The sequence below is a fragment of the Triturus cristatus genome, chromosome 5_1 (genome assembly GCF_964204655.1).
Source record: "Triturus cristatus chromosome 5_1, aTriCri1.1, whole genome shotgun sequence".
In the NCBI taxonomy this organism is placed as follows: Eukaryota; Metazoa; Chordata; class Amphibia; order Caudata; family Salamandridae; genus Triturus; species Triturus cristatus.
The window spans coordinates 451,081,602-451,102,394 of record NC_140587.1 but is presented as its reverse complement, the minus strand read 5'-3'; the positions used below and the strand labels follow the sequence as shown (position 1 = coordinate 451,102,394).

General features: G+C 47.3%; 1 protein-coding gene across 1 annotated transcript in view; it reads left to right on the top strand.

The window, feature by feature from the left end:
- Positions 1–19,300, top strand: part of CIBAR1 (CBY1 interacting BAR domain containing 1) — a 372,093-nt gene extending 352,793 nt beyond the window's left edge. Inside the window, exon 8 of the mRNA XM_085605281.1 lies at positions 18,750–19,300. Coding sequence (XP_085461407.1) covers positions 18,750–18,839 — 90 coding nt within the window. The 3' untranslated portion in view covers positions 18,840–19,300. The remainder of the gene's footprint in view (positions 1–18,749) is intronic.
- The last annotated feature ends 1,493 nt before the right edge of the window (positions 19,301–20,793 follow it).

The window sequence follows — 20,793 nt, the reverse complement described above, 5'->3', positions numbered from 1 at the left end:
CCAGCAAGGACAACCAGATGGCGGATCTGCTCAGCAGACACAGCCACCAAATGCACGAGTGGGAGCTACATCCGTCAGTACTCCAACCGTACTTCCAACAGTGGGGTCATCCAGAGATAGACCTATTCGCCACAAACAAAAACGCAAAATGCCAAAGCTTTGCCGCCAGGTTCCCACATCCACAGTCACAAGGCAATGCGATATGGATGAACTGGTCCGGCAGATTTGCGTACGCTTTCCCCCCAGCGCCACTAATACCTCTAGTGGCACGCAAACTGCGACGACACTCACTAACACTCATCCTAGTTGCTCCCACATGGGCGCGCCAACCATGGTACACCACCTTTCTAGAACTTTCCGTGGTGCCGCATCAAAGGCTGCGGATCAAACCGCACTTTTAACGCAGAACCATGGCGAGATTCAGCACCCAGATCCGCAACAGCTGAACCTGGCAATCTGGCTCCTGAAGTCTTAGAGTTTGGCTACCTAAACCTGCCACCTGACTGTATGGATATCATCAAGGAGGCCAGGAGACCCACTACCAGAGCTTGCTATGCGGCTAAATGGAAGAGGCTTGTCATTTACTGCAACAACAATGACATTAACCCGCTGGACGCATCCATTCAAAATATCATCTGTTACCTCCTACACCTATACCGATGCAGTCTGGCATACAACTCAATACGTATCCATTTAACCGCGATAGCAGCCTATCTCCAAAACAGGCAGCACCTCTCTTTATTCAGAGTGCCTGCCATCAAAGCCTTCTTGGAGGGACTCAAATGAGTAATTCCCCCAAAACACCCACCGGCACCGGTGTGGAACCTCAATTTGGTCCTCACCAGATTAATGGGTCCACCCTTTGAACCTCTCCATTCTTGTGAGATTCAGTTCCTCACCTGGAAAGTGGCTTTCCTAGTGGCAATCACTTCGTTAAGAAGAGTTAGTGAACTCCAGGCACTAACCATTCAAGAGCCATTCATACAGGTTCACGCAAACAGGGTTGTACTACGTACCAACCCCAAATTCATGCCCAAAGTCATATCGCAGTTCCACATGAATCAAACTATCGAACTGCCTGTTTTCTTTCAAAATCCACAGAATGTCGCAGAGAGAATGCTCCATACACTAGATGTAAAGAGGGCCCTCATGTACTATATAGACAGAACTAAGGACTTTAGGAAAACAAAACAACTTTTTGTTGCGTTTTCTCCACAACACAAGGGCAACGCCATTTCCAAAGCAGGTATAGCCAGATGGATCGTTAAATGTATTCAGATTTGCTATCAAAAAGCTAAACGCACATTAACGATTCCCCCACGAGCCCACTCAACACGAAAGTTAGGGGCATCCATGGCTTTCCTAGGAAACATTCCTTTACAGGAAATATGTAGAGCAGCCACATGGTCCACTATACATACATTTACCAAACACTACTGCGTAGATGTACACTCAAAACAGCAGGCAGCTGTAGGACAGGCTGTTCTCAAAACTCTTTTTCAGACTGCTGCAGCTGGCACGGGTAGCCGCCGCTAATGGATGTACTGCTATTTATTCTATGCACAGATATGAATTCAGCAGACCACATGCCTCGAACTGAATATGCTACTTACCAGTATGCATCTGTTCTTGGCATGTAGGGCTGCTGACATTCATATCGCCCACCCTCCTCTCCGGCGCCTGTAGCAGCTACAGCACTCACAATTCCTGTATAGCATGGTCATCACTTACTGTATCTACTCCATCACTGCCACAATGGCGAAAAACAATCTAAGGATGGAGAGGATGCCCATGCGCACTGTGGTCCAGGGGAGGAGTCACCTATCTCGTGATACTTCGAAGACTCTTCCAGGACAACAATGTGCAATCATCCGGACCCAACACTAGGCGGCGATCTATGCACAGATATGAATGTCCGCAGCCCTACATGCCAAGAACAGATGCATACTGGTAAGTACCATATTCAATATATATGTTCGAGGCATATGAGCTGCAGATTACACACTTGTGCATAGATCGCCATCTGGTGTTGGGCCCAGATGTTTGCAGTTTGTTTTTCCTCTTGGAAAGTCTTTGGAAGTCACGAGGTCGGTGACTCCTCCTTTGGATCGTATTGCGCATGGGCTTCGGCTCCATCCTCAGATTGTTTTTTTCCGCCATCGGGCTCGGATGTAATCTTCGTGCTCTGGTTCCGAACAGCTTCCAGTTCGACGATCGACGCACAATCCTCACCCCAAACCGCGGTATTGTTTCGATCGCGATCTCCCCCACTCGACGCGCCTTCTCATCGGCACAGACCTTCGGTTCCGGTCGTCGACGGCGGACTTCGGGCCTCTCCAAGCTCCGGTCCTGGCTAATGGAAAGGACTCCATTTAAAAAGTGCCCTTGATGTGGGTCCAAATTTCTCCACACCGATCTCCACGAGATATGCAATCTCTGCCTCTCCCCTGAACACGAGGCTCGAGACTGTCCGGCGTGTAAGTACTTCCGGTCCAAAAAGACTATTCGGGACCGAAGAACCAGAAGAACTATGGCGCACTCCTCGACGACTTTTCCGGACGACCTCTTCGGAGAAGGCATCGACGCTCCAGAGCGTTACACCGACGAGGGCCTCGTCAGCGCTTCCGAAGCTGACGACTCAGATGTGGAGGACATCACCCCAGCGCAGAGGGTCATGAGTACTGATTTTCCCCCCCCCCTCCCCCCCCCCCCCCCACCCCTGCCGGCACCGAAAAAGGCTCCGGTCACACCTTCGCCTCCGGGCCTAGGCAAGATCAAGGAAACTGCTTCCAACACCGCACCTTCGGGCCCGGTAAAGAAGCCAAGCAAGCCTTCTGGCGGCTCGGGCTTGAGCCAGCCTACCGTCGGTGCCTATAAACACGCTTTGGCACCGAAAAAGAAGCCGACCTCCATATCGACACCGAGCCCCGCACCGAAGCACTCTGGGTCGAAACCCAGCTCTTCCGCACCGACACCCCCTTCGGTGCCAACCAAAGCACACAAAGCCACCGGCACCGACACTTCGAGGCCGAAACCCATCTCGACGCCGACCAAGTGTCCGGAGGTTCCCAAACCGGGTTCCAAACAAAGAACCGGCACATAAAAGCCTAAAAAGCCAACGGCCCCGACACCTCTGGCGCCGACGGACCGACCAGCCTCACCAGACCTCTTTACACCGGATCCCTTGCAAAAAACACTCACCAAGGATCCAAAAACTGGACATTTGACACTCTCTACCAAAAAGAGACATTTGGAGAAGCCTGCTCCACCTCCACCTCCAAAGAGGAAGGACTCTGCTACCTCTCCGTTCAGAATACCTTCCCCACCTCTTCCACCTCCTCCACCTTCCCCACCTCCACCCCTCCGCCTTCTCCCCCCCAACCTCATCGCTCTCCCACCCCTTCTCCACACGATGATGATCACGGGGACCCATATGATGACATAGGGGATGTGCCCCAGGACCTACCCACAGGGGACCCCACCCCTACAGGATCCCCAGACCCATGGGACGATTACAATATCCCTGATATACCCAACGTCCCACAAGATGATCTTTACCCCTCCAGACCATCTGCACCGGAAGACTCATTGGGGTTCCACCATCTTCTGCAAAGGGTGGCACACTATCACGGGGTAGACTTGCATACCGACCCCGTGGAGGAAGATTTCCTCTTCGACACATTCGTCACCACACATAGGTCTACCTCCATATTACCTATGCTCAAAGGAGTGGTAAAGCATGCACCAGAAGTTTTTAAGGACCCAGTTAGGGCCAGGGTCGTTAACCCGCGCATCGAGAAGAAGTACAAAGCTGCCCCCACAGATCCCTCCTACATCAGAGGGCCAGCGCCACTAGATTCTCTAGTGGTATCCACTGCACGTAAAAGGGCAAATTCCCAGGCGTCCGGCGAAGCACCACCACCTGACAAAGAGTCAAAACTACTGGACGCATCAGGAAAGCGTACTGCGTCACAAGCAGCCAATATGTGGCGTATCGCCAATACTCAAGCGCTATTGGCCAGATATGACAGGGCACATTATGATGAGTTAGAAAGCATAATGCACCACCTCCCTGAAAAATATAAAGCTAGGGCCAACGAACTAATTCAGGAGGGTAAGACTATTACTAACACCTCTATATGTTGTGCCCTAGATGCAGCAGACACAGCTTCCAGGGCCATCAATATCAGCGTCCTCCTCCGTCACCATGCTTGGCTACGAATATCAGGGTTTAAACCAGAGGTACAAGCCTCCATTCTTAACCATCCCTTTGACCAGGAACATCTATTTGGCCCAAAAGTGGATGAGGCTCTAGAAAAAATGAAGAAGGGTACGGATACGACAAAATCCATGGGAGCCTTACAGTCACACCCTCGTAGACGCTCCTTTCGCAGCTCTTCCTTTCGGAGTATGTCCAGAGGCTACTCCTCAGACACCGCGTCCACTTCATACAAATCCCCTACTCAGTCCACTTTCACAAGGGGTTATCAAAGAGGCGGCTATAGGGGTAACAATAATAATGGCAGAGGCAAAACAAACAACGCCCGCTCTGCCACACTGCCTACACAATGACTTCCCCACGCTCCCCCCAGACCATTCCACTCCGGTCGGGGGCAGACTCAAACATTTCCTTCCCATCTGGGCTACCATCACCTCAGACAAATGGGTAACACAGATAATTCGGTCAGGCTACTGCCTAGAACTAATATCTACCCCCCCAAACATTCCACCCAGGCAGCGCCCAATGTCACAAGAACATCTAATACTCCTAAAGCAGGAGGTAATCTCCCTCCTACAGAAACGGGCAATAGAACCCGTGCCTACCAACCAACAAAATATGGGAGTCTACTCCCTATATTTCCTCATACCAAAAAGGGACGAGACTCTGCGACCCATCCTAGATCTCCGGCCCCTAAACACATACATACACTCAGACCATTTTCATATGGTGACGCTTCAGCAGGTATTTCCGCTCCTCTCCCAAAACGACTTTTTGACCACTTTAGACCTAAAAGACGCTCATTTCCATATTCCAGTGCACAAAGCTCACCGGAAGTACCTCAGATTTGTAGTGGACGGACAACACTACCAATTCAAAGTGCTCCCGTTCTGAGTCACAACAGCGCCAAGGGTATTCACCAAGTGCCTAGCAGTGGTGGCAGCACATTTGCGAAGACAACACATCCACGTCTTCCCATACTTAGACGACTGGCTGATAAAAGCCAGGTCATACAATCAGTGTGTACAACACACGTCCACCACGATTCAACTACTCCACCAACTGGGCTTCACAGTAAACCACCAGACGTCCCATCTACCACCATCCCACATAAAACAATACCTCTGTGCCACCATAGACACCTCAAAAGCGCTAGCCTACCCCAATCCTGCCAGGATTGCAAGCATTCAAGCTCTACGCACAAAATTCATAGCACAACACTCCCTTCCAGCTTGAGTTTTTATGCAACTAATAGGGATGATGGCCTCTTGCATCTTCATAGTACCTCACGCAAGACTCCAGATGCGTCCTCTCCAAGAGTGCTTAGCGCAACAATGGAACCAGGCCCAGGGTCAATTAACAGATCTGGTGTTCGTAGATGGTCGCACCCATCGCTCTCTGCAGTGGTGGAACACCACAAACCTTTCCAAAGGTCGACCGTTCCTGGACCCAGTTCCTCAAATAGTACTGACAACGGATGCATCGCTCTCCGGCTGGGGAGCTCATCTACTACATCTCACCACACAGGGCAAGTGGGCACCTCAACAAAAGTTACTCCATATCAACCATCTGGAGTTACAAGCAATCTTCTTAGCCCTAAAATCTTTTCAAACCCAAATTTCAGGCAAGGCAGTCCTGATCCGCACAGACAACATGACAGCCATGTATTGTATTCAAAAACGAGGCGGCACACACTCTTCACAGTTCTCTCAACTAGCACAGAGCATATGGAGATGGGCAATTCCCCAGAAAATCTTTCTCCTAGCTCAGCATGTCCCAGGAGTCCAAAACACAGTGGCAGATCTGCTCAGCAGGCAGACACAACAGATCCACGAGTGGGAGCTTCACCCCCAAGTTCTTCACCCATACTTTCAAATGTGGGGGCATCCACAGATAGACCTCTTCGCCACCCACGAAAACGCCAAATGCCCAAGCTTCACCGCCAGATACCCACACCCATTGTCCAAGGGAAATGCGATATGGATGAACTGGTCAGGCAGCTTTGCGTACGCTTTTCCGCCTCTCCCACTCATTCCACTAGTGGTGCGCAAACTACAACACTCCCTCACACTAATCTTAGTAGCTCCAACATGGGACAGACAACCGTGGTATACCACACTGCTGGAACTATCTGTAGTACCGCACCAAAAACTACACCTCTCTCCACACCTCTTAACCCAGAACCATGGAGAGATCAAACACCCGGACCCAGCGCAGCTCAACCTTGCAATGTGGCTCCTGAAATCCTAGAATTCGGGTACCTAAATCTTCCCCCTGACTGTATGAACGTCACCAGAGAAGCTAGAAGACCTTCCACTAGAGCGTGCTACGCCGCCAAGTGGAAACGTTTTGTTGTTTATTGGCATAACAATACCATCAATCCACTGGACGTGTCCATTCAACACATGATAGGCTACTTACTCCATCTACAAATGTGCAATCTAGCCTATACGTCCATTCGACTACACCTCGCAGCTATTGCAGCTTACCTACAAAACAGGCAACAGCTATCACTCTTTAGAGTACCTGCCATTAAAGCTTTCATGGAAGGCCTTAAAAGAATAATTCCCCCCAGAGTGCCACCCTCACCTGTGTGGAACTTAAATATCGTTCTCACAAGGCTAACGGGGCCTCCCTTCGAACCTCTGCACAAATGCGAACTACAATTCTTAACATGGAAAACTGCTTTTCTTGTAGCCATCACTTCCCTTAGGGTCAGTGAGATACAAGCACTTACCATTCAAGAACCTTTTCTCCAAATTCCTCCCTAAAGTCATTTCTCCTTCTCACCTAAACCAAACAGTAGAACTACCAGTATTTTTCTCGCAACCACAGACCGTTGCAGAAAGGGCTCTTCACACACTGGATGTCAAACGAGCCTTACTCTACTACATTCAAAGAACACAACCTTTCCGTAAGACCAAACAACTGTTTGTTTCTTTCTCTCCACCACACAAAGGCAACCCCATCTCAAAATCAGGGATAGCTAGGTGGATTGTAAAATGCATTCAAATCTGCTACCATAAAGCAAAGCGAACGCTATCCATTCCCCCTAAAGCCCATTCTACACGAAAAATAGGGGCTTCCATGGCATTCTTAGGGAACATCCCATGAGATGATATCTGCAAAGCAGCTACATGGTCAACACCGCACACTTTCACCAAACACTATTGTGTAGATGTGCAAACTAAGCAACAGGCTAGTGTGGGCCAGGCTGTACTCAAAACATTATTTCAAACCACTGAAACAGATACTGGTGGTCGCCGCTAACGGTGGGTACTGCTATATAATCTATGCACAAGTGTGTAATCTGTAGCTCATATGCCTCAACAGAATATGCTACTTACCAGTATGCATCTGTTCTTGGCATGTAGAGCTGCAGATCTACACACGCCCACCCACCTCCCCGGCTACCTGTATCTGTCCCAGTTTATCTTATTTAGATAGCACACACATGGGCATCTTCACTGTTACTACTACGCTCCATCTTTCCCTGCTGGCGAAAAACAATCTGAGGATGGAGCCGAAGCCCATGCGCAATACAATCCAAAGGAGGAGTCACCGACCTCGTGACTTCCAAAGACTTTCCAAGAGGAAAAGCAAACTGCAAACATCCGTGCCCAACACCAGATGGCGATCTATGCACAAGTGTGTAGATCTGCAGCTCTACATGCCAAGAACAGATGCATACTGGTAAGTAGCATATTCCATATACATATATCTAGATTGTACATAAATAATTCTACTCAGGTTGTGTAGTCTTTTAGACTTGCCATCATAGTCAACATAAGAATTTAGGACCTCAGGAACAGGAATTCAATCAAGAAGAACTTGATGAAGTGAAGTTAAAATCACTCGGGAAGAATCTTGATGTCTCATGTCACTAAATCCCGCAGGCACCAAAAACGGTGTAAATTATGACTGGTCGATAGTTCATGCAGAATTGATAGCAACAATACATCCACAGAGTTTCTTTGCAGATCCTAGGTTGACAAAAAAATGACTTTACGGCACACAAAACTGAAATAGGCTGAGATACAACAGTGTTCGGAAAAATATACAGGTAGCAGCAGACAAGAAGGAAATGGTGCTGCTTATAACACGGTAACTGCAAGGAAGTAGCAAGCGGGAACCGCGTGTGCCGCTTTTCTAGTTTGCAAAAATAAACGGTAACCGGTAGCCAGTAATAGAAACGGCTCGTCAGTGGCTGAGGCGACTAAAACTGGTGTAGTGACCGCCGCAAAAAAAAAAAAAAAAAAAGGGAAAAGCCTCACACAAAAAAGAAAATGTCAGTGTACATAAGAAGTGGACAAAAATAAGTAATAACCTCCTCCGTAGAAGGTTCAAAAAGTTTTAAAGTGCGCACGTGCAGGAAATAAAACAAACAACAAAACAAAAATTTGGAGGAGGATCCAAGTTACCGAGATTCACTATCCAGGCCAGGGAATCCAGAAGGGTCAGGAGAGGAGAAGATTTGCGAGAGTCCAAACAGTATTCCACGAAGCGTGATCCACAGGTTAGGAGGCGTGGTCTGCTGAGTAGTCAGATGCCAAGCACCTGCACTTGGGGGCAGGTCACTTTTATGTTTGAGGTCACATGACAAGGTTGAGGTCACATGACGAGGTTGAGGTCACATGACGGGGTCTAGAAGCCTACACAACCATTTGACTAACGTGTTGCATTCTGGGTCTTGTAGTATCTGAGCCAAACAAGCGCTACTTCGTAACAACCGGTTGCTGGTCCCACGCCCCAACCCCAGCTTCCCTCCTAGGCCGATAATAGCACGCGTTATGAATTTCCTGGACAGAGACACTGCACTAGGACTTGCCAGGGAGCATGGCAAATTGACATGGCAAGGCAATACAGTGTCACTCTATCCGGATTTCACTTTAATGGTCCAGGAGGCCCGTTGCAATTTCACGGGAGTAAAAGCGACGTTTCGGAACCTGGGCCTCCACTACGGGATGCTGTATCCGGCCCGCCATAGAGTGGACATCAACGAGCGCCCTCACTTTTTTGAGACGCCGAGCGAGGCGCAAGCTTTCTGCGCCTCATACAAGACTACTAAGTCCCAGCAGATTGAGGACTGTGGCGGCAGCTACATAGCGGCTCTGCGGCTAGCATGGACCTCTTTTCAAATGACTAATTCTATGTTTGTTTTGACCTGTTCCATGCTCCTGCTGTTTTCTCAGTTGTTGTCGCATGTAGATGCACCCGCTAAGATAGTATGTATAGCGATATATCATAAAGGTTTGATAATGCTGGGCTTCGACGGAGCGTTACCTCCCCCCTAGGTGCGTAGCACACTGTTGGTATTATCAACATTAATGCATCAGGAAATGATCACATCCTCTCAAGAAAAAAGGTCACATGATGCATTTGACTCTTGGTTAACGGGTTCTTCACCTTGCAGGCGGGTTCGTGAGGTTGGGTGGCGGGATGGGAAGGGGTTCACTTCAACAGTTCTTATTGCATTACTGTCTCCATATATGATTTTCATGGCACTTTGTCATTATTTTCGGTTAAGTTACATTATGACACAACAGAACACGGTTCCTAACTTAGTCGATCACTCAAACCTAGTCCTCATGACCTGGAACGTTCAGGGTCTGAATAACCCTTCGAAACGAAAACATGTCCTACACTACTTGCAACACCACAAGGTTGACATCGCCTTCCTACAGTAAATGCATTTACCAAATTCTGACACCACACACTACGCCTCCGGTTGGGGGCCCCACCGCAACTTCTCCAACTATAGCACTTATGCAAGGGGTACTGCAATCTTAATCCAGAAGCGTCTCCAATTCTCACTGACTCACTCCCAGACGGACCGGAATGGACGATACATTATAGTAGTGGGCAGTCTGATGGGCCACCTGGTTACGCTACTACGCGTCTATGCCCCGAATGGTGATAGCCCAGAATTTTTCCAAGACTTAGACGCTACTCTCAAACGCTGGGGGCTCAGGCCATCTGCTATTGGGTGGAGATTTCAACTTACTCGTGGACTGCACCGTTGACGGCTCCTCTGGCACTAAGCCTAGGGTCAGACGGGTATTGTTAGAATCCTGTGACACGGTTCAACTCACTGATATATGGAGACTGCGATACCTGGCAGACAATAACCAAGACTTTGCCCAGGTCATACTCCGATCATGCACTGGTGTTACTTAAACTTCACGTCCCCCGACCCGAGGGACAAGAGCGTAGGTGGACATTCCCTTGCAGTGCCCTAAACGACGCATTGTTCGATTCGGAACTTAGGGAGGCCATTGAAGACTACTTTGACCTCAACACGGGCTCGGTAGACACTTTGGCGACACTTTGGGAGGCTTTTAAAGCATACATAAGGGGAGTCGGGATTTCCAAGCACAGGGGAGTCCTGAGAGATTTACTGAAAACTCTCGCCAACATTGAACAACAGTTGGCGGCTCTAGGCGCATCCATGCAAGGCCTTTCGGACACATCCGAAGAGGAACGGCGGCGACTATCGTTGCTGCTTGAATTTCGTGAAGCGGCCGACAGGGAGGCACATTATCTCAGCAAATACACTACAGCACGCCGCTACGGGGAGGGCGAGCGGCCTGGGTGCACACTGGCGCAGCTGCTTAGACCCCAGTACTCTGCAGCACACATCACTGAACTCTGCGCGGCCACAGGGGCTACGTTAACTGATACCGCTGATATAAGGGACAAATTCCTGTCCTATTATGAGCAATTATACACTTCCAAACATGATCGCTCACACGCAGAGCGCGAGGGGTACTTTGAGGAAATTGCATTAGTGTACTTAGACAAATACATGCAGGAGTTCCTTGCTGAAACTTTCTCCAAGGACGAAATACTTGATGCAATTGATGCACTTAGTGGTTCTACTGCCCTTGGCCTTGATGGGTTTACGGGCGACTTCTACAAACGGTATAAGGACATCTTAGCTCCAAGACTTGTTGAGTTCTACCAGGAACCTGTGGAACAGAACCAATTGCCTCCCACTCTGAGGGAAGCTGCTATCATCTTATTACCAAAACCGGGCAAAGACCCTCGGCAATGTGGTTCGTATAGACCACTATCGCTGTTGAATTTTGATTATAAGATATTGGCGAAATCGATCGCGATCCGTCTTGCATTATTGAGGGACAAAATTATCTCCCCTGCCCATTCGGGTTTTGTGCCCCACCGTTCTATGCACCCTTTTTGCTGTCCTTCATAGACTCAACCCTGATATCCCTGCCCCAGCGGTCCTGCTGGACGCGGAGAAGGCATTTGACTCTCTAGAGTGGCCGTTCCTTTGGACTGTAATGAGAAGGCTGGGCATGCCCTTTGGGTTCATCAAGCTTACGGCGCTGCTATATTCTGGCCCCAACGCCAGGCTTCGCTTAAATGGCACACTTTCACATTGTCCCGCGGCACAAGACAGGGCTGCTCCCTGTCCCCCTTGCTTTTATCCTGGCCATGGACCCCTTAGTCCGGCATTTTCAAGAACGCCATCTACACAGGGGAATCCAATTTAATACAGGACCACTATTGGTGTCTCTTTATGCGGACAATATTATTTTGTATGTCCGAGACCCTCGACACAACTTAGACCCACTTATCCGTAAGATCATTCGATTTGGGAAGTTTTCGGGCCTCGGCATAAACTGGCACAAATCTGTAATATTTCCTCTCGCTCCGGGTACGGCCCATTGGGACATGGAGTTCCCCTTGACGTGAGTCGGTCAAATACTTTTTCATCAACATCCATTTAGACACCGCGGAGATCATTCAATCTAATTACGGAACAGCGATGCACTTGTTGGAACAGCAAGTGGATCGCTGGCTCAGACTCCCACTGTCGCTAGCCGGACGTGTCGCCCTGATTAAAATGATTGTACTTCCAAAATTTCTCTATTTGTTCAATAATATACCAATTCCGCTCCCTAATCATTTTTTCCGCTCCATTAAGACACTACTCATCCGGCTCGCGTGGGGGGCAAGCGTCCCAGGGTTCAATGGGAGGTTATGATGCTTCCTTATCATAGGGGCGGCATGGAGGTACCTAATCTACAGCTGTACTATTTGGTAGCCCAGTGCAGTTATGCACACGCTTGGTTCCACCATGATGCCAGGATCCCGTATCTGCGGCCGGAGGCTGACCAACTTTTACCAGACACCCTGAACACGGTACTACCCCTGGGATTCCCTCAGGACCCCCGGGATATCCAGACAGTCTCCACAACCAGCTGTGCTTGGCTCAAGCTGGTTAGGCGGATGGGATCTCCGCCTTTTTATTCTCCAAGCCTACCGCTTCCCAATCGCCGCTGGTTCCCCATTACCGGGAATAGGTTGGTTCAGCACACCTTGACCTAATTTGGCATTTCCAACGTGGGCGCTCTTTACATAAACGGACAGGCCTTATCTGCCTCAGACGTGACTGCATTCCCAGATGCATCGTTCATGGACTTGTTCGTACTCACCCGCATCCGCTCCGCTGTGTGCGCCAAGATCCCTGGATTCCCCATGGAACCCAGTCCGTTTCTGCCATTATCAATAGTTCTCGACAATGACACGGGCACTCACCTAATCTCTAAATTGTACAGGTCTTGCACAGCAGAGATCCCAATCGACTCCACAGTCGGTGCCACTTGGGAAACAGACTTAGGGCATCCCATCACAGACGACCAGTGGGAGGCCTGTTGCCACCAGATTAAGACAATCTCCTTAAACAGCCGCAATAAACTCCTTCATTTTAAATTCCTTAGGAGAATATACATTACACCTGAAAAATCACACAGAATAGACACAGACAGGCCACACCACTGCCTGAAATGCACATCCCCACATGCAGGTTTCGTACACCTTACGTAGACATGCAGTGCGGTAAGAAAGTACTGGACCGCCGTACATCGCACACTAGGGGAAATGGAGGGACTCGACCTGATTCCGACCCCTGAAGTGGCTCCGATGGGATGGCATGCGCTGGTCTGGCGAGACTTATTGAGAGGGCTCCAAAAAGTGCTACCAGGCCAGCCTAGAGCTACAGTGCATGTGCGCGGGCACGCGCACCGCGCTTCACCGCGATTACTTTCGCGGCTGCACGGACGCTTTGATGTTTGATCACGATCATTTTCGCAGCCGCATGGGGTAGCCAATAGGTCTCGCTTTTGGGACCTTATAAGTATTTAGTTATGCAACTGTTGCATGGCTAAACACTTATATGGTCCCAAAGGTGAGACCTATTGGCTATGCCAATGCTTGTTTTTATTACAAGTTGTATGGCATCCCCAGTGCCCCTCTGCTTGTATGTTAGAAGTAGGAATTATTATTTGGGAGGTCAGGGGGGTCGCTATAGAACATAAAATGGCAGATTGGCATCCGTGACTAATGGGTGTGCTATTCATCTCGTGGTTCTAAGTAACATCATAGGTAGGGCAAGCTTCACTCTCTGCCATCAGATGTCACTCAGTTGTTGGTGAATAACATCCCGTTATTCCCAGTTCTCCTGCTATATGTGACTGTCCTCCCTGGCTCCTACTGTACTCCGCCACTGTCTGCACATTATTTTTTCCTTTCTCTCTTAAAAGCTCTTCATGGCTTCTGCCGTCAGTCCCTCCTTCCCCCCCGCAATATTCCATCCACCTTCTTCCCTCCTTTCTACTTTTCATCCTTGTTTTTACCTGTTCTAATTTCTCTTTCGTCTTTCTTGTTCCTCCTCTCGCCTGTCCTTCCCTTTTTCTCACTTCTTTCCCACTCACAAAGTCTGTCCATCTTTACTTCTTATGTCCCTGCTGATTCCTTTCCTCGCCCTCTTGTCTCTAGTCTTTCCTCTCTGTTCAGCATTCAGCTCTTCAGCACCTTCCCTTTATTCCTTCCTGTTCCTACAGGTCCCGCCTTTTTAGGTCTCGCCTGACCCAGCGCATGCGCTGGTCTGGCGAGACTTATTGAGAGGGCTCCTAAAAGTGCTACCCGGCCAGCATAGAGCTACAGTGCATGTGCGCGGGCGCGCGTGCCGCGCTTTACCGCGATTACTTTAACTTTCGCGGCCGCTTTGCACAGCCAATAGGTCTCGCTTTTGGGACCTTATAAGCAGTGCTTTAAATGGGCCGTTACTCACCGGTACTGAGTACCGGCACTTATTTTTTCCCCCTCCAAGAGTACCGGCACTTCTCTGTTATTAAATAGAGTACCGGTACTCACTGTCACACAAAGTCATGTGAGCATGCATCGCATTTCTACACTGCGGCGCATGCTCACATATTGGTGATTTTCACAAGGAGAGCAGTGACGCCATGGCGCCAAAGCAGAGCAACGTGTGACCCAGGCGCGCAACGCCCATTGGACTCAAAGGCCTTCGCACCCCCCCCCCCCCTCGTGTGTTGCAGCCCGGGATGACAGTTTCCCCGGGTACAAACACAGCTGCACCCAATAACTTCACAGGTCTTTAAAAGACCTTTTGCTCGTTAACGAGGCTTTGATGTTTTTCACCCCTTGGAGCCCCTGCACCTCCACTCTACCTTTTGCTTGAAGAATCAGACCCCCCCACCCCACACGAAATTTGACTCTAGTTGTGCCTCAGGTGTGACCCCCCCCCGCCAGGAAGCTATGCGGCGGGAAGAAATGGAAGCTCTTTAAAAATCCCAATTTGCTCTGGCTTTCCCTTTCTTCTGTGCGAAAAAGACGGAGAGGATAGCATAGCAGCTGGCGGGTGAAAAAGGGGACAACTGAGGAGAGCTTTCAGAAATGAAGGGGTATAAGCACAGTCAGCTAAATAAATCGAGGGGTTATCTGAAAAAGAAGAAAGGGGCAAGCAAAGATATTTGAGAATACACTGCGGGCGTGGGGCAGTGCCAGTGGATTTAAAATAAAGCACCTGATGGATGAGATGGGGATCATCTGATGAGTCGGGGTGGGTAGGTGTCTCAAGAAAGCCAAGGCTTTCGAGAATGACACAGGTCGGTGGAAGGGGCCTGTTGTGTGAGGACAGAGCGACAGCTACAGTGGCAGAGACTGGTATTTTAAATGGGAGAGGGGTTTCCCAGAAAAGCAAGAGAAGGAATTTGATGAGATGAACAAGGGGACATTTAAGATGAAAGGTGGTGTGACCACCTGAAAAAATAAGAGAAAATGTAAATGGACAAATGGGGCATCGGAGGGGACATGGGGCTAAGTAAGTAAGGGCTAGGGACATCAGAGGGTAGCGGTAGAAGAGTATCTCGTCATCCAAAAGAGTCTTATCTAAAGCGGGGGCGGCAGCTGAATAGAAAAATAATTTTGAGGGGACAGTGGTATTTTTAAGTCGTGTTTTTTGGGGGGTTTTTTAGCAGCTAATATAAAGTTTACCATAATGTGACTCATTTTTTCGTAACAAAGTTAAACAATGAAAGGCTCAACAATCAATCATAAGAATTCAGATCGCATACTTGGAGGAAGAATGGATTTATCAAAATACTTAAACAGTATAGACCTTACTAGGGCACACTGGAAGGGGAAGAATAATGTGCACGGAGTTAAAAATGCGCATTTGCCAGAAAACACTGAATGTAGCTAACAATATAAGCATTCAAACACGATTAAGACATGACATCCCATGGCTTGGTGAACGTTTCTCATTCATTTCTATGATGTAAGATCACACTTTGAATTGCTTCCAGAATGCTTGTGTCTGATATCAAGCATTTCTCAGAAACGAGGCCTATTCCAGATTGTCAAGTACGCTTTTTTGCTGTCATACACCTGCTCAGTCACACTTTTTGGTATTTCTTTGTTGTTTAAACCCAATAAGCGCTACTCTCGAAACAAAAGCGCTTCAACACCCCCATCAGGGGTAACAAGTGCTATATATATACAAACCTTTTTCCCTCTTCTATCTCTCTGCTATCCTTCTGAATCCAAATAACTGACTAACCTATCCACCACTCAAATTACTTTCAGATTTTCACTATACTAATTCAACACTAATCCTTCTTGGGTTCCGGAGTAGTGCGCTACTCGCCGAAAAAGCGCTTCGACGCCTCGTCAGGGGTAGTAAGCGCTATATAAATGCAATTACAATACAATACAATACCTTCAGTGTCGGTGGATTTGGCCAACTTCTACAAGCCCTTGATGGGAAGTGTTACAGTGGTTAAGGGGTTTTCATGGGTTTCTGAATATTGTTAAGGAGGCTAATGGGCAGAGAGTTGCCTCCATTCAGGTGGGTGAGGACCAGGGCTTCGACTGACACCGACATCTGGAAGGAAGGATGTCTGGAGGCAGAGCTCTTACCATACTGGGACAGGCCCATATCCAGTTACCTGCCACAGATGCAGAAATGACTAGATTCCCCAAACAGTGAATGTTACTGACATCCTACAATAATCACAAACGGGGAAATTCTGTTTTATTTCTGCATGTCAAAGACTCTCTGCCTTCGGGGAGGGACACTTACAGCCAGCCCTTCACCTCCTTTTATAGCGAACTGATGCAAATTCACATAACTTTCTGGGGAAAATAACTGCAGTTTTCAGCTAAATAAAGTAAAACCATCTATTTTAGGCGTGGTTTATCTTTCACTTGCTGCCTTCTTCTGGATGCACACCCAGCACTCCCGCTTGGGAGTTCTGCACCCAGAGTACCACTAGTGTGTTGTGACAAAAGTATAATATGAAAATGGATTTCCATCCATGTAAAATTAGTGAATTGGCAAAGTCGTACACAGACTACTGTAAATATTGTCCCAAGAATGTAGTTGTCATTTCAGATGTGGCCAGAGGGTTAGACCCCTCAGGCCAGGCATGGAGCTTAAGAACCACCCACACTACTGCATGCCAGGACACATATCCCCGCACTGGACGGAGGGATCAGGCAGAGAAGTCAAAAGAATGAAGGATCATGGTTAGCCGGGGAATCGCAGGCATGTGTTTCCTGCTGCAATGCTGTGGAGGCATCCATAAGTGTGCGGCTGTGAGCAGTACAGAGATATGAACGAGAAGTGCCAAATGTCTGCCCCTCCCAATGCCCCTCCCAATTTCCACTACAGCAGCTTAGAAATCTGTAGTGTTCTACTGCGCTATAAGGTGCACCAGACTGGTCATCACCAGTTGACACAACAGCTGGCAGTATCTGGTATTCATGAAAAAAAGTGAGCCACGTACTAGGAGTGGGAGCACCAGGGAACCCAAAGCACCCAAGTGAGGAAGCCAAGCCTTGGACTTGAGGTGAAGGAGCAGGCCTAAGGGAAGCTTTGAGCATCAAACACATGTGGGTACAGGGTGCCTCCCATATCAGAAACCGTGGCTACAGCAGGCCTGCTGACCACCATCATCAGTGACACTGTGGTCATATGTACATGGTTATATGTGTCTCCATCCCTTTACTAGCCCCTCAGAATTTTGGACTAGATTTTGCTGGGTGGCACAGTATCTGAAAGTGAATGAAAGGGTGAAATATTATTGCTCTGTAACCCAGATAACCTTCTTCTCCCAGGATCACTAGCATGACAACTGATGGCTTCCTTTCACCCGATGCGAGTCAGAGTTGCATTTTAGGATGTAGTCTTTTTTCCTTTAATTTTCAGTACAACAAGTCTCTGCACCTTTTAATGTTTTGTTTAATATACAGGTGCCTCTGACAAAAAGGAAAACGTGATAGTTACCTTTCAATAGTCTGTCAACTAGTACAACTTAATACATGCAAGGGCATCAACAATAAATTGCAGAGGGAAGCAATTTGTCGTCATTAAAAAATTCTTGAGCCCTTCAAATGTTTTTCATTAGACTCACCCTTAGTCCCGCCGTAGCCCCGCCTCCTTGCCACGCCCCCAGCTCGATCTGATGAGTACCTGCACTTTTTTTCCCATTTAAAGCACTGCTTATAAGTATTTAGTTATGCAACTGTTGCATAGCTAAACACTTATAAGGTCCCAAAGGCGAGACCTATTGGCTATGCCAATGCTTATTTTTCTCATCCTTCTGTCTTCTCTCCTTCCCTGTCTCCCCTTTCTCTCGTCCCATCTCCCTTCCTCCTCTTCCCATTCGTCTATTCTCATACTCTTCTCTTTATCTTTGCCCCCCTGTCTATTTTCCGATTTCTCCATTACCTCTCTTCTCTTGTTCCCTCCCCCTTTATATCTTTTTCCTTTTCTCCCCTTCAATATACATCCTTCCCTTCACTTCCGTCATTCCTCTTTCCCTGCCTTATTCATTCTCCCCGTTTACTCCCTTCACTTGACCATCTCTCCCTTCTTTACCTTACCTTCACCCAATCGTTATCCACATGATATCATGGGGGTGACATATGCCTTTCCATCCGGTACAATCAAATAGGTCTACTCTTTTTCTTAGTCAATGGTTTTTGAGAATCTCTCACATAAGCGAGATCTATTGGCTTTGCCAAAGCTGGCTTTCTTAATAAATGGATGTATTTATTGTAAGTTAATGAATGTGCTTATTGTATTGGCGTAGTTTCCTTTTTTGTAATGATATTATTCTCGTTTTGCATTAGTGTGAAATAAATAATAGTTTACGATTAATAACCAATGTCCATCTACGCTATTTTTCATTTATGGAAGTATCTGAGACAGAATGGAGAAGATTGTGATAATTATGGTGGAGACGAAGATGATGGGGATGAAGATGATGCAACCGATGACGAAAATTAATCTTTATCGCAATGCTAATTGAACTTTTCCTGGATTAATGGAATTAAGGTCGCCTAAGCACTTGAAAGACTTTTAAATTCCGAGTGCTGTTGTAAAATACCCTTAATTAACCCAGAAGCAAGAAATCAATCACCTTCTGTTTGAACTGACCATCGTAGTATTAACTCGACCATCATAGTATTGACTCGGTGATCTGGATATGCCACGGTTTGAATTTTCATAAAAATATTGAGGCATCCATTAGTGTAAATTCTATAATGCCACTGCCTGAGAAGAATGCTTCAAGTTTGAATTGTTTCTATGTCCGATGATGGACTTTTAATGTTGAGATATCATAATAAAACAAAGCAGTTCACTTTGAATGTTGCAGGATTAATTTGAAAATGTTTTAAATTCTTTTTGTAATATAACGTGCCTTTGTTCTTTGGAAAAAATAAAATTTGTTCCAACTCACCACCAAATAGTTGTATTTTCTAGTAAAAGAAATGTCCTGTTTTGCTGAGTGGTCCCCCTGTTTAGATACTTAGAGTATTGCAGAGTTTCTTGTAAAACTAAAGCCCTCTCCAAGTCCAGGGTACCCTCTGTTTAATTACATGATGGCCACAGTATAGCATATCACTTCGATCATTATCCCTCTAGAGCCATTCCTTCGATTTGGACAATAGTGAGGTTACTGCTTCGAACCTTCCCCTCAACGCATAAATCTTTCCTCCACACTATTTTACATGCTCAAGTGGCTCATAGCAAGTTTATCTCCTTTTCCTTCAAGTGCAAGAATTATTGCAGCTCCTCCTGCAGCCCCATCATATGTATTTTTTTTTTCCCCAGAGAATTAACTTTTATTTGACCAGGTGCTCTCTGGCATTGCTCAAACAAGGTATTTTTTCTGTTTTGGTATTTTCAGCGAGCAGTTAGAGGGTGCAATTATTTTTTCGGAATTGATTCAGCTATATAGCAAAAGTACCGTAGTCCCTATTGTTAGTACGAAGATGGCCCCTCCAGCCGCCTATGTGCATAGTAAAAGAAAGCAATAATCCGGATGCAGTAGGGGCCTTGTTGCCCACGGCCACGTGTCATTCAATCCTCTAGGATAATAAGTGCGTCCCTGAATTGCTTCCAGTGTTGCATTGCAAATCTATTTCAGAAGGTGACTGCTATGTAGAGCACAGCCTGCAGACACAATTGGATATTCAGGGTGACTCGGATCTCGGGAACAACGCTCAACATCCTGTGATTCAGGGCAAATCACTTAATCTCCCCGGGCCTAATAAAAATGAATGTGTCAATTTGTAACGAAACTGGTGTTCATGTAAAGCGCTCTGATACCCGATTTCTCGGGTCTAGTTCGCGCAATATAAAACTCTTAATAATACAATGAAATGAAATTATTCAACCCCTTTAAGAAGTTTAAGTATAAATCTGCTCATTCAAATTTCAGCAACATATTAATAGAAATATATATTAATCATTAAGCACACCACTGGGTTTTGATTTTATGCAATTAAACGTTTTTACTAAGACTGATCAATACATTCCACAAAGAACAAGTACTGCTCCGGCATCAACAGTGCCAGCGTCCCTCGCCCTCACAAATTGAAGCGATTCAAGTTCCTTATACAGAAACAGCAACAGCAACATTGAGGGTGCAGCAGCAGAGCAGGCTTTCCTGGTGCGCACAGGGCAGCTATGAAATCAGTGCTTCTGGTCCTTAAGTAGTAGTGACAGGGCTTTGGGTGTTACAGATGGATCCCTCCCCGTTTTTCAGTTACCAGCATTTACAACCAAGTACTCAGAAGATCAGCTTGGTTATGGACCTGTTCTAACGTTCTCTATGCATGTGGAAAAGGGGGTGGCGGGGGGTCTGTTAAACCATTAATCACCTACACATCCGTGTGCATGTCTGTGCCAGGAGCTGCCCCAGTTACTTACTGGTAATCTTTATTTTCCTTAGTCT